This window comes from Solanum tuberosum, unplaced genomic scaffold, assembly GCF_000226075.1.
Source record: "Solanum tuberosum cultivar DM 1-3 516 R44 unplaced genomic scaffold, SolTub_3.0 scf00527, whole genome shotgun sequence".
Classification (NCBI taxonomy): domain Eukaryota; kingdom Viridiplantae; phylum Streptophyta; class Magnoliopsida; order Solanales; family Solanaceae; genus Solanum; species Solanum tuberosum.
Window position 1 is genome coordinate 328,652 of NW_006239447.1, and position 12,303 is coordinate 340,954.

At 34.2% G+C, this 12,303-nt stretch overlaps 1 protein-coding gene across 1 annotated transcript; it reads right to left on the reverse strand.

Moving 5' to 3' along the window:
- Nucleotides 1-1,546: 1,546 nt before the first annotated feature.
- Nucleotides 1,547-11,012, reverse strand: LOC102597067 (thioredoxin O2, mitochondrial-like). Its single transcript, XM_006364997.2, has 6 exons — nt 10,665-11,012; nt 6,413-6,478; nt 6,262-6,312; nt 5,896-5,975; nt 3,174-3,218; nt 1,547-1,830 (listed from the first exon to the last, which is right to left on the reverse strand). The coding sequence occupies exons 1-6, from the start codon at nt 10,906-10,908 to the stop codon at nt 1,732-1,734; spliced, it is 585 nt and encodes a 194-aa protein (XP_006365059.1). The 5' UTR covers nt 10,909-11,012; the 3' UTR covers nt 1,547-1,731.
- Nucleotides 11,013-12,303: the final 1,291 nt, after the last annotated feature.

The window sequence follows — 12,303 nt, forward strand, 5'->3', positions numbered from 1 at the left end:
AATTTTGAAATTGAAAATATTTTTTGAAAACAAACTTAGAATTATTATTTTTTTGGGAGGGGGGTGGTTGGGGCTAGGTTTGAGGGTAGGGACAAAATAAATTGTTTTTGCAACACAAAAGTAATTGTAATTTGAAGTTAGAAGAGAGTTTTGAAAAATGTTTTCCTTAAGTTTTGAAGGGGATTCATTTTCCTTAAATTTGAGTTGATTTGGAAAACATTTAACCGAACCAAACATGAGAAAATTGGAAAACATTTTTCGGAAAATGTTTTCCTTCATACCAAACACACCTTTAGACTACAAATTTTAAAATTCTTATTTTTTTTTTCTTAAACTTTGTACAGATGTCATATAAATTATATGGATTGAAGGCATTTTAATGTTATCCCTTGACGTTAAAAGTTAAAACACAACGGCACTACTAACTTCCCAAAAAAAAAAGGCTAATCCAAAACATAAAAGAGTATTTTTGAAGTTTATTATGTTAGACATGAATTTAATTTTTAAAAAGAATTGGAGGATTGAGAGAGAACTCGTAATTCTTTCAAAATAATATTACTTACAACAAAACCTTCAATATTACACAATACTCGACTTCAGTAATTGTATCTGACCAAAAAAAGAAAACCTCAGTATTTGTAAATATTGATACACTAATATTTATGCCCAGCTAATAGTGGTGGATGCAACTCTCATTCAAATTCAATATAAAAATGATTAAAATTTGAACAAATATATATATATATATATCTGAACCTTCGGAAACATCCTCTTTAGCTCTCACGATAGTCATGAGGTAAGAGAAAGGTCCATGTACATTCAATCCCGCCTATAGGATTACACTCGGAATGTTATTGTTGTATTAAAAACGCAAACAAAAAAATGTGCACCTTCAAATGGCAGTTTGACTTCCTGGGGTTTACTGAGGGAACAGAAGGTCAAATAAATAAAGTTTTAAATACATATTGTCTTCAATTCAAGAACATATGTATCTTTTGAGAGATTACTTTCTATGTATCTCCAAAATCTGTGACAATAAGTCTTCAAATGAAGCCTAACAAAAGATAACTTGGTTCTTTTACACTTTCCTAAAAAAATAACTACAATTATAGCTTTTCATAATAAGTGAAATTAGTCACGACTCGATAGATAAAACAAGCAACCTACAACAATATGAGGCTTATATCATGGACTATTATCCAGGCTAAATGGGAATATACACCTCTGGATAACCGAAGAACCAAAAGAGATGTTGGTATAATATGGGGTCTCCCCCTCCAGCAAGATCATGAAATCAAACACCCTTTGACATGTATTCTCCGCTAGAGTTGAGACCTCAACCTCTTGATCTATGACTAATTTTCCAAACGAAGTAAGGAGATTCATTGCAATTTCCTTTTTGTTTTAAGCCTATTGGCCAACATTGGCATTAAGACTTATTGAAATGTATTCACATCCGTAGACTAGAGTATGCATCGGAATAATCCTCTACCCTCAACGGGTGCAATAAAATGGGCAACAAAGGAAACCAAAATAACAATCAAGGTCACAGGAAATGTTACTCTTTACCATAAAGAAAGAGAGAACGATACTTGGCACTGGATAACGTTACAATTGAGCATACTTTATATTCTACGAATGATTACTGAAACTATAAAAGAGTGAAAAGCAAGAATTACTGTTACGGATATCAACTTCCAACCAGACGTGAACTGCTGGAAGGTTGAAATATCATTTGTAGAGCTCTTCCATGGTTTCTTTCAAGCGTTGGACATCAGCACCGATAACTTCAGATGTTTTTTTCCCATTTTGATAAAAGTGCAATGTAGGCTGCATACAATGAATTGTTTCAGTTTATATGGATGAACCATGTATAAGTAACCAGTAACCACCTTTCAACGTTTCTATCAAACAAATCTGATCATGAACTAATATACATCATCAAAATCATCAATTTTATTTATTTCATAAACCTTATGGCACCAGGAGTAAGCTCTCAGTCACTTGTGATATCTTTATCATTCTTCGATTCAGATTATTCCCCTTTGATGAATATACATCATCTGTAATCTCCACTTAGAATATCTTTCTTTGATTCAGGTGAAAATACAGATGAAATACCTACTCTTCAATACTAAGATGTAAAACACCACTCTGTCAACAGTAAATCTAAAAACAAACCTTAAATTTTGGGAAAATGGATAAATCATGCTTGCCAGTGAGCAAGCTACTTAACTAGTGTCCTCTGGAGAGACCTGTCTAACCAAGCATCACCTGATAGTGTATGAACCTAAATAACCAAGCCATGACAAGCTGTTGACAGCACCTTCTAGAGGATCATACTCACTAAGATACCCTTTTTGTTTTCTAAGAAAAATATCTTAATTTGGAAAGATGTGCCTTGAATCTCTACTATGTTACCTTTTCTTGGTGATAAGGTACAACATCATATTATGTTTACTGGAAAATCCATTATTGGAAGTTGATTTTTCCGGGCTTATTTAAATTTGGCTTCTTTTTTTTTCTCATACATGATGATGGTGGTTAGGTTAGCTTGCATACACACTAATCCACCGAGCAGTCTGTTACAACCCACAAGCACAGTTGTAGGCTGAGAACCTACTCACAAGGTTTAGAGTAGATGGGCTCACAGCCAGTGCTGTAGCTGGGATTTGAACTTAGGATCTCCAAATTGTTATTCCTACTTGATCACTTAGCCACCCATTTAGAACAAACTTAAAATTCTCGTGTTATTTAAATAAATGTAGAAAAGCATGCATATGTCATTCCTAAACCAGATCACATGAAGAGAAAGTACTACTTCTTGCTAAATATATCTTACCAGCAAAGAAGAGTTGGAGCACAACAACGACAAAAAATTGTCAAGTATACGTTAATGATGATACACAAAATGAACATATTATTTTTGAAATTGAACAAAAAGAACATATCATTTAGAGACATTGTTAGCTACAACTTATAAGCACAATATTCATATTATCCTGGCAAAGGTATTAACAGTATCGTACATTTTCAAAAAATGTAGTGAACTGGGATTTTCTAAATCAGTTATAAAATTTAACTGCTTGATCATGCTATTCTTTATAATGATTTCACCCCTTTGCATATTCACGTGTCTGCTTTCAGAAAAAATAAGAAGAATAGATGTTTACCACTGCGCTAATGTTCAACTTGCTCAATGCATTTCCAAGCCCCTCCTGCATGTGGAAAAATGCTCAGCATACAGGTGGATAAGATTAATTGAATGCAAGTGGATCAACCACTAAACAAGAAGGCTTGGAAAAACAAAATGCTCCAAGTGAGTCCAGAAGTATTACAAAAAATAATCTTATCTAAAAAGTTTTCTAAGCTAATGCTAAAGAGTAACAAATTTAAGCATCGTAAGATAATAACAAAAAGTGTTCGAACTAGAACACATAGCATGAACTTCATCTATCATCAAAAGTCAAACCCACAATTTAAGGAATTAGACAAATGATGATCTTTCTCTCAATTCTTCCTTTTTGTCAAATCGTGAATATAAATTCACCATTTGTTATCTGCAGCTGATAAACTCGTGTCCAAACAAAACATATTAAAAGCACTCCAACTGTTACCTGCAGATAAAATCAACATACAAACGTATCCAATAGAAAGGTATGGCAAGCTACAAGCTCCAAGATACATCACTTATTCAAACAAAGAACACTATCTTCTGATGTTCCTTCAAATGCAAAACTTAATGTAGAAAATGACAGGCCTTTATTCAGCACTTCAACGCGCAAGCAAATCAAAATAAAATCAACATTTTGGATGCCGACATTATAAACAAGAAGCAGAACCTAGGATGAACATATATCCAACAGTGCTAATAACAGGTTCCATCTCAGGGGGGTTTATGTGATCAAATAAGATCAGGTAGACATACTTGCTGCTGGTTACAAGCCTACTACTTTAATGACTTGGGTGTGCTAGAGATCATAATGAGGGTCACTAAAACCACCCTAACCTTCAAATATTATCCTAGAACTCAATGCAACCAAAGCACCAACAAAAAAGAGCTGTTTTTACCAATAAAACCAGTAGTTTAGGAATTCCATTTTAACTTGTCCAAGAAAAAGGGTTTCCTCCTGTTTGGTTTGGGCAGTTGATTTTTCCATCGTCTAATGTTGTATAATCAGGATCCATGGTTGGCACAATTTACAGAAATTAAATGTTAAACGAAGCCATATGCAACTTCATATCAATTTCAGAAATGTCAATTATCTATTTCACATAATCAAGACCAATCTCATAGTCTAGTATTATTCGTTTCTGTCCCTTATCTTTAGATTTCTATCAGTACTTGTTGTTTCACCTCGATATCTGATTATCTTGTTGTTGTGTCTGTTTGCTGCTATTGCCTCTTGTTACTCTTTGCTGATATTGCCTCTTTTTCACTGTTTGTTTAGCAGAGGGTCTTTCGGAAATAGTTTCTCTACCTTCTCAAAGCAAAGGTGGAGGTAAGGTCTGTGTAGACACTACCCTCCCCAGATCCCACTTGTAAGATTACACTGGGTTTGTAGTTGTTGTATGAATCAAGACCAATTTTTCATCTGAGAGCTCTCCAAGCATTTTGGAGATAAACACCAATTAGAGGTCTGAGACGACCCAGAAAGCACTTGATCATATCATGATCTGATTTGTACGCCTACTTGGGTCTTGAGTATTTACTTGTAATAATGGAATTCTTTGTTTTGTAATGGATAGTTGCAACTTTTAGCATGGACAGAAGATCAGAAAGGATAAATAAACAAAATTTGACAGGTACAAATAGCAGACAGATAAAAGATTCCTTACAAGTTACATTATTAAGAATCTAACATAACTATGGAATATCCCAAGTCCTGCTATTAACGTCCTCTTTTATATACCTTTTTTAATCCAATTCCAATGTCTATTTCCTCTAATATATAAGACATTACGGAAGGTTCACCAAAAGACTCAAAACCGTGGAATAACTGTATGTGACATGTGTCAAACTAAAGCAACATTCGATAAACTGGAATCCGGACAGTCAATGTGTCAAGGTTAGGTTATGGATATCAAGCTGATATGTCAGGCAACACAGTAGTTATAGTGAGACCAAATACAACTAGGTACACTGGTTGCATGTCAACAAAGGAAGAATAGTACTCCCACTGTTAATCAGAAATCTGAAAGGAAAGGGAGGAACAGGTTGGAATTGAGGAGATTGACATCCTCAGTGAATTATGAAGTAAAAGGGGTAGTTGTCAAGTAACTTGAAACTGCTGGAGTTCCAGGCACCTTACTGAAAAAGAGAGTGATGGTTGCGATTCTAGGTTTGGTATATAACAAAGAAGAGGTTGGGCTTGTTTGAAAGGAGGGTGGGGACTACAACAGGTTAACAGCATATCTATGATGATAGAGGCAACAAAAACGAGTGAAAACAGGAATCCATGGATACTCGGTATTCATTTGCCAGTTAGGATGCTGAGGCAAATGAGTATGTTTTTGGTTAGAGATTTTGCTCTTGATAGCAATTGAAACAGTGCTGATGATCTGGACAATCACACTATCAACAATCTGGAGTTTCAAGACAGTGACTTGTGTGTTGCTATCTGGCAAACAATGGATTACACTACTTTGTAGATGACCTGATATTTTACTTCAGTATATAGATACATCTTAGTGGTCTGATGTAGCTTCCTTTTGTATATGACCACTAAATTAGTTTATCCGTAGAAAAACAAATTTTCAACTCATCCAAGAAAAAAAGAAAGAAATAAAGAATTGACATGTATCAGCACCCCAGAAGAGTGAGTTCAATGACACATTAATAAGGGTTCCTGAAAGCAATCTAAGAGATATTACACCAGGAAGATGCTTTTTCACCTTGTCAATGTCAACTTTATATGTTGTCACATGAGGATATTTCTCACTTAATTGGCCAATCACAGGAGATAACAACCTACCTGAAAAAAGAATGGAGCAAAGAAGTAAATAATTAATAGCACTAAGGGGATACTTTTCTAGTCAAGTCATTTAGTTATATTATCAATTAAACAAAGCTAATAGAAAAGTAGAGTATTGTTTTTTTTAGTTTTCATTGCTGCTTTGACATGATGTACAATGAGCAATCTTCAAGGAAACGTAAATGAAGCGATAGAAATGTATGCAGACCATTTCCTCTTTGAAATTATGCATCGATTAAAAAAATAAAAAGATGATTCATTTGATAAAAATGATAAACCAACTTACAGGGCCCACACCAGGCAGCAGTGAAGTAGAATATCGCAGGCAAGGATTCATCTGCAGCATATGAATAGATGTTGAGCAAGTATGAGACCCATAATTCATAAAAAAATAAAATTAAACATGTATATTATTGAGCCTAATCACATTATAATACCTTGTACTTTGCGAAGTGAAGTATTGAATTGTTCTTCAGACTCAATTGACACAATATTTGATGGACCTAAAATTAACAAGCTTCAAAATGGTCAACAAGCAGCAAGGGCCTCAGTGTTACATAATTTTTTCCCCCATATGTAATAGAAGAGAAGATGTGAGAAAAAATCAAACTCCTATTGGAATTCTTTCTTTCGCTTGATTCATTTTTTGGATGGGAGACAGATAAACCACTATCTCTTTTTTTAAAAAAAAATTAAAAAATTAAAACCATTATCCCTTTTCTTTTGTTCTTTTGTATGAGGACAAAATCAAAACAACACACATACCATTATCATCCGGTACCAAAAATATCAAGTTCCTGTTGGGCTTAAAATGATACATTAACGGGGTTAGAAACTTAGGATCTTCACTAATCAAATTCAAATTCACCTGGTAGATTCTTACATCATCAGTGGATGGATGATTTGATTTCTTTATATGGTTTTGAGCGATCCTCAACTTCTCATCTCATGAGCTAGCTTTTGTAATTGAGTAAAGGTCCAAGGTTCAATTTTTTCACATGGTACCAAAGCCAAACTTTGGTGAGACCATTTGCATAATCACTTTCTCTTCATGCCCATCGAGCCATGAACTTCGCTCCAATTCACTCCTAAACTTGTTGAGCCTACTATTCTCTCAGCTCCAGACCAACTCTTCAGCCTTTGAGCCACATATATCTCCTACATGGAGTCCACTCTTCAATCTTCTCAACAAAAGAATTACCAGTCCACAAGGAAACCTAAGAACTAGGATACTGTGCGGGACAGTGTAAAAAATCATCACTTGTCACTCAGATTGTGTAAGAGTTTCCAAAAGGGGTTCAATTAATCCTGAGATGCTCCACCCGTTGATTTAATGTTTTAAGTTGGATGCTGAGATTCTTTCGCACCACCATTAGTACATGTGTTACTCTAAGAGGTCATTTGGTTTGAAGAGCTGGGATTAGTTATCCAACTATTATTTCTTATTGACCGTTTGATTTGTTGCACTAAAAATAACATGCATTGCATAATTCCTACGAAGTTGTCTATTTACAAAAATATCCTTCACCTTATTTAGTAGAAAAAGGGTTTGAGGGACCTCATGGGTATTTTTGTTATTTTCATTATTTTATTCCGCGTTAACTAATTCCGGTACTATTGTCCCCCCCTATGGCATGAATAACTTATCCGTACTAATTACTGATCTTGATATAACTTATCCCAGAATTAGTAACCAAAGAAGGGATAAGGCAATACTAAATTTTTATTCCAAGACTATCTATGTGTGTCCAGCATGCCAAATGATACCCTTACATAACTAGTGCTCTTAAAACACAAATTATATTATTACTACACAATACTTAGTGGACAAATCTAGCTCCACCCTATGAACCCAAACTTCAGGTGTTATGTGTTTATGCTTATCTTTACTCCAAATAAGGCATCATATCTATATTTTCTTTAACATAATTGGCCATCATCCCCCCCTGAAAGTATACTAGGAAACTTTTAAACGAGCCTCGTGCGAGCCATCTAAGCTAAGTACATAGCTCTACTTATAAGTGTCATAACCTTAGACACAACTAGTATTTATTCAAGGTGTGTTTGGTATGAAGGAAAATGTTTTCCATGGAAAAGAACTTCTTGGATAATTATTTTGGAAAAACAAATGATTTTCTTAGTTGTTTTTTTGTGTTTGGCACACAAGGAAAAAATATTATCCCAAAACATATGTGTACAATCTACACAAAGACGGAGAAAGGTGGGGTTGGAGGCAGTGGCGGAGCCACCTTACGGTTAAGGGGTTCATCCGAACCCCCTTCAGCGGAAAATTAAATTATTTATACATGGTTAAAATAATTTTTTAGGTATATATAGTAGATGTCGAAGCCCCTTCGGCTATTTCGTGTGTCTATTTTTTCAGATTTTGAACCCCCTTAATGAAAATCCTGGCTCCACCACTGGTTGGAGGTAGGAGTGTGGGGTGAAAGAGATGGGTGCTATGAGGGTGGGGTGGGTGGATTATGTTGAAGGGTGAAGAGGAGATAATTAACTTGAAATGACATTTGTGGAACTTGTTTTCCCAATTTCCACTAGGGAAATCATTTTCCTCATTTTTAAGGAACTTGTTTCCTCAGGAAAAATATTTTTAAAAAAATTTGACCAACCAACCATAAGAAATTGGAAAACATTTTTCAAAAACTATTTTCCTCCATACCAAACACTCCCTTAGTTACCCTCCAATATCCCTCAGTTCCTTAACATAAAACACAACCTCTGCAGTATCCTTGTTCTAAAATTTATAAGGTAAGTAAATTTTATTAAGGACATCTTCAACAGTATCCTTAAATGACAAGGGTTATTGCTATGTGAACTTCATCACCTAAAATGACACAACGCTCACGATAATATCAGCATTCTTCAGCTGTTAGTATATAGGGGTAATTTTTCAGACTCCCAACAGTAGGTAATTCAGCAAAACAGTCAGTCGCAAATCCCATATGTTCGGAGCTGATTTCTCTTTATCCTCTTCCTTTCCTAAATGTGCAGCAGATAGGTGAGCATCTAAACATAATATTTTGACTTTTCAGACATTCAATAATTGAAGACCAAAATTGTTGGACCTATATTTCTACAACTTGTCATTGTCAACTCTGTCCAGTGAAATCATCAACGTTTCTTTGGGATAACTGAGAAGTCAGTCGTTTACAACTTTGGAGCTCAGTGGATAATGAGTTTATCCCTCTACACTTCTCTACTTAAGCATGATACTTGATTCACAACAAGATTCAAACTCGTGAAGTGCATCTACTCCACAATCCACTTGTACTACCATTGTCACCAACCAAAAGTACTGCGGGCTTGGAATCACCAACTTCAAGAATCAGACATAAGACTAACTAGATTTGACATATTTCCATTGATTAACCACAGGACAACCTCGAAAACCACTAGATTTGTCAAAGCTAAATGCAATAGGACTACGTTTCTGATTTAGCCTACAAATATAGAAAAATTTCACCAAATTCACTGCAAACTGCCCAACTGTTTGTTTAATTAGGAGCTAAGACAGAAATAAGCTCGCTTCCTACTTCAACAATAGCCACCATGGAGTTCTCAGTATTCAAAATTAAAAATACCATTGCACCTTTATATAAAAAAAATTGCCGAAAAAGCCGATATAGGTAGACAACGGGCTCATTCCCCTACCCTTCTCCATTTAAAACTAAAATTGGTCCAACAGCTAGGATTAAGACTTGTGACATGTGCTTACTACACTCTCGCTCTCCCTGAAGGTTTTACCTTTTACATTCACAGAAATACAACAATATTCACCGAACTAATTAAAACTGAAAATTTCCAATTTTCACCAAAACCACTCCAGAAAATTCCTGAGGTGGAAATACATATCATTAAATTCCAACTTTCTCCAACAAATTAGCCACTTAGCAAAATGAAACACATAGAAAGTCACCATTATAATAATGAATCAACCGCTAATTAATGTTCAGAACTTGCATGCACCTGCACCTAGTATTTACACCAAATAATATTAATTTATTATGGTTAACTGATAAATTGAGGTAAGAATATATTAGTTTACTATGATTTAGTGAAAACAACATATGTAAAGAAATGTGTTATGCATTCATTGGATTGATGTAAACACCGAGTAATTTTTTTACATAATAAAATACACATTCTGTTCCATTGTGTTTGACACAATCAATCTGCATGTATTTTATATCCTGATACTATGATTGACTTTCATGGTGTTTTATAATTCACTGTAAAATTCTCCTTTTTGATGTATTTAATCCAGCATTCTCTTAAAGGTGGCTTTTTATTTACATCAATAAATTATCTTATTACTTATCAAGCAAATATATACAGTCTTGAAAACCTTTTCTTTGTTCTTAATCATTTTCACCAAGTCTATTATGCTTGAGAGTTGAGACTACTCTGATATTTGAAAAAAACAGGCCGTTATTTCTTTGCTTACAATCTTCTTAAATATGTACAAATTAGTATTATTTCATTTTCAAAGTACTCCTGCAAGTTGTTGCGTCACACGGATTTGAGCTGTGGAACATTATCTTGTAGAAATGCAGGTAAGGCTGGTACAGTAGACCCGCTCATAGCGGAAGCTTTAGTGCATGGAACTGCAAATTAATGAAATTGAGATGGGGTAGGGAAAGGGAACGGAAATGAAGTATCTAACTGACAAACCTGAGGAAGATGGACTGGAGAAGTTTCGATATTGATTGAGAACATGAAGAGACTGGAAATCGGACAGGAGGTTTGCGGCAATTGGGAATCCATAAAGTAGATTAGGTTTCTCCATGAAAGTTACAGTGGAGTAAGAGACTGTAGCTGCTGATGACACCATTAATGTTTGACCTAATTCAGAAGAACGCCGTGATGATGTGAATGGCTGTCTGCCACCGATCAACCGCCGGAGAATCCCTCTCATCTTTGCTCTCTTCCACGGATTCTGGTGTTGCTCGTTGAAATTTTGACGGGGTTTCTGGGTTTTGAGGATGAGTTTGGAAGAAGTAACAAGATGAGGGTGTGAAATGGTGAGAAATAGAAATATATGGGGTAAATTGTAAAAATGGTTTTGTTATAGTGGCGGCTTCGGAGTATATGGGCTTATTTGTCAACAGCCCAACGTTTATTTTATTGGGCTTGCAACAAATATTAGAGCTGATCCACTGGCCTAAACTCATTCTGGCCCAATAAACAAGTTTTCTAATGGCAAGTCAGGGTATTCATAGATCGAGTTACTTCAAAATTTTCAATAATCAAATCAAATCAATTCTATCGATACAATTTTTTTTAAAAAAAAAAATCAATAAAAATTGAAACTTTCATTCTCAAATTTTATATTTTCTAGGGTGGTGGTTGGTGGGGGGGGGGGTTGAATTTGCGCGATAAAATCTTCATAGTATAAAAATATATAACTCATGCTCCAAATTTCTTTAGTAGAATATAACTATATAAGGTGTTATCAAAAAAAGTAACATAAAATATTGTAAGGCAAATCATGACATTGTATTAAACTATTTAATAATAATAAAATTGCGTAAAATAAATATTGTTAGCTGATAAATCATAATAAAATGAACATAATCTAAAATTACTAAGTCATTCTAAAATAATAAGACTAATAAGTACTATTGTTAATTAAATGATTAAAACTACAAAGAAAAAGGTAAGCTAAGTTATACATTTCCACTTGTCTAAAACAATATGAAACTAAAATATAGATATATAATATCATTGTCATTTTTAATATTGAATTGATTTTTTTATAAGCATTTGCACTGGTTTGATCTTTATATTAGCTAAATAAGCATTTGTAAACTCATTTTGTTGCATTACTCTTCTTCGTTGTTTTCCTTCCTCCTTTCTTCTTCTTATTTTCATATTAGTTATGACTAAAGCGAAATAATAGAAATGCCATCATATTTCCTTGTAAAAAGGTCATTTGCTTTTCAATTGATTCATTGTACTGGATATTTCACCGTTTCTATCCATAATTGAGCCATTACCCTAAATGTATTGACGAAACAACCTACATGTAATTTTTTTTATTTTTTTAAAAAAGAGTCAGACAAACAAGGAAGCTTTCATGAAACTTCTTGTGGATGTACACGTTCCATCATCTATAATAATAATAGTGTCTATGGATGAATATACATTTCTGATACATAATATATATTATATAATTATTTATCTAATATCAATACATTATATATACACGTGACTGATTTGTGTTTTTTTTTTTTTTTTTTTTGTCACATGTATAGTTACGTAAAAAGCCCTAGCAAAATAGGTTGGCCTAGCCGTTGTGGGCCATATACGT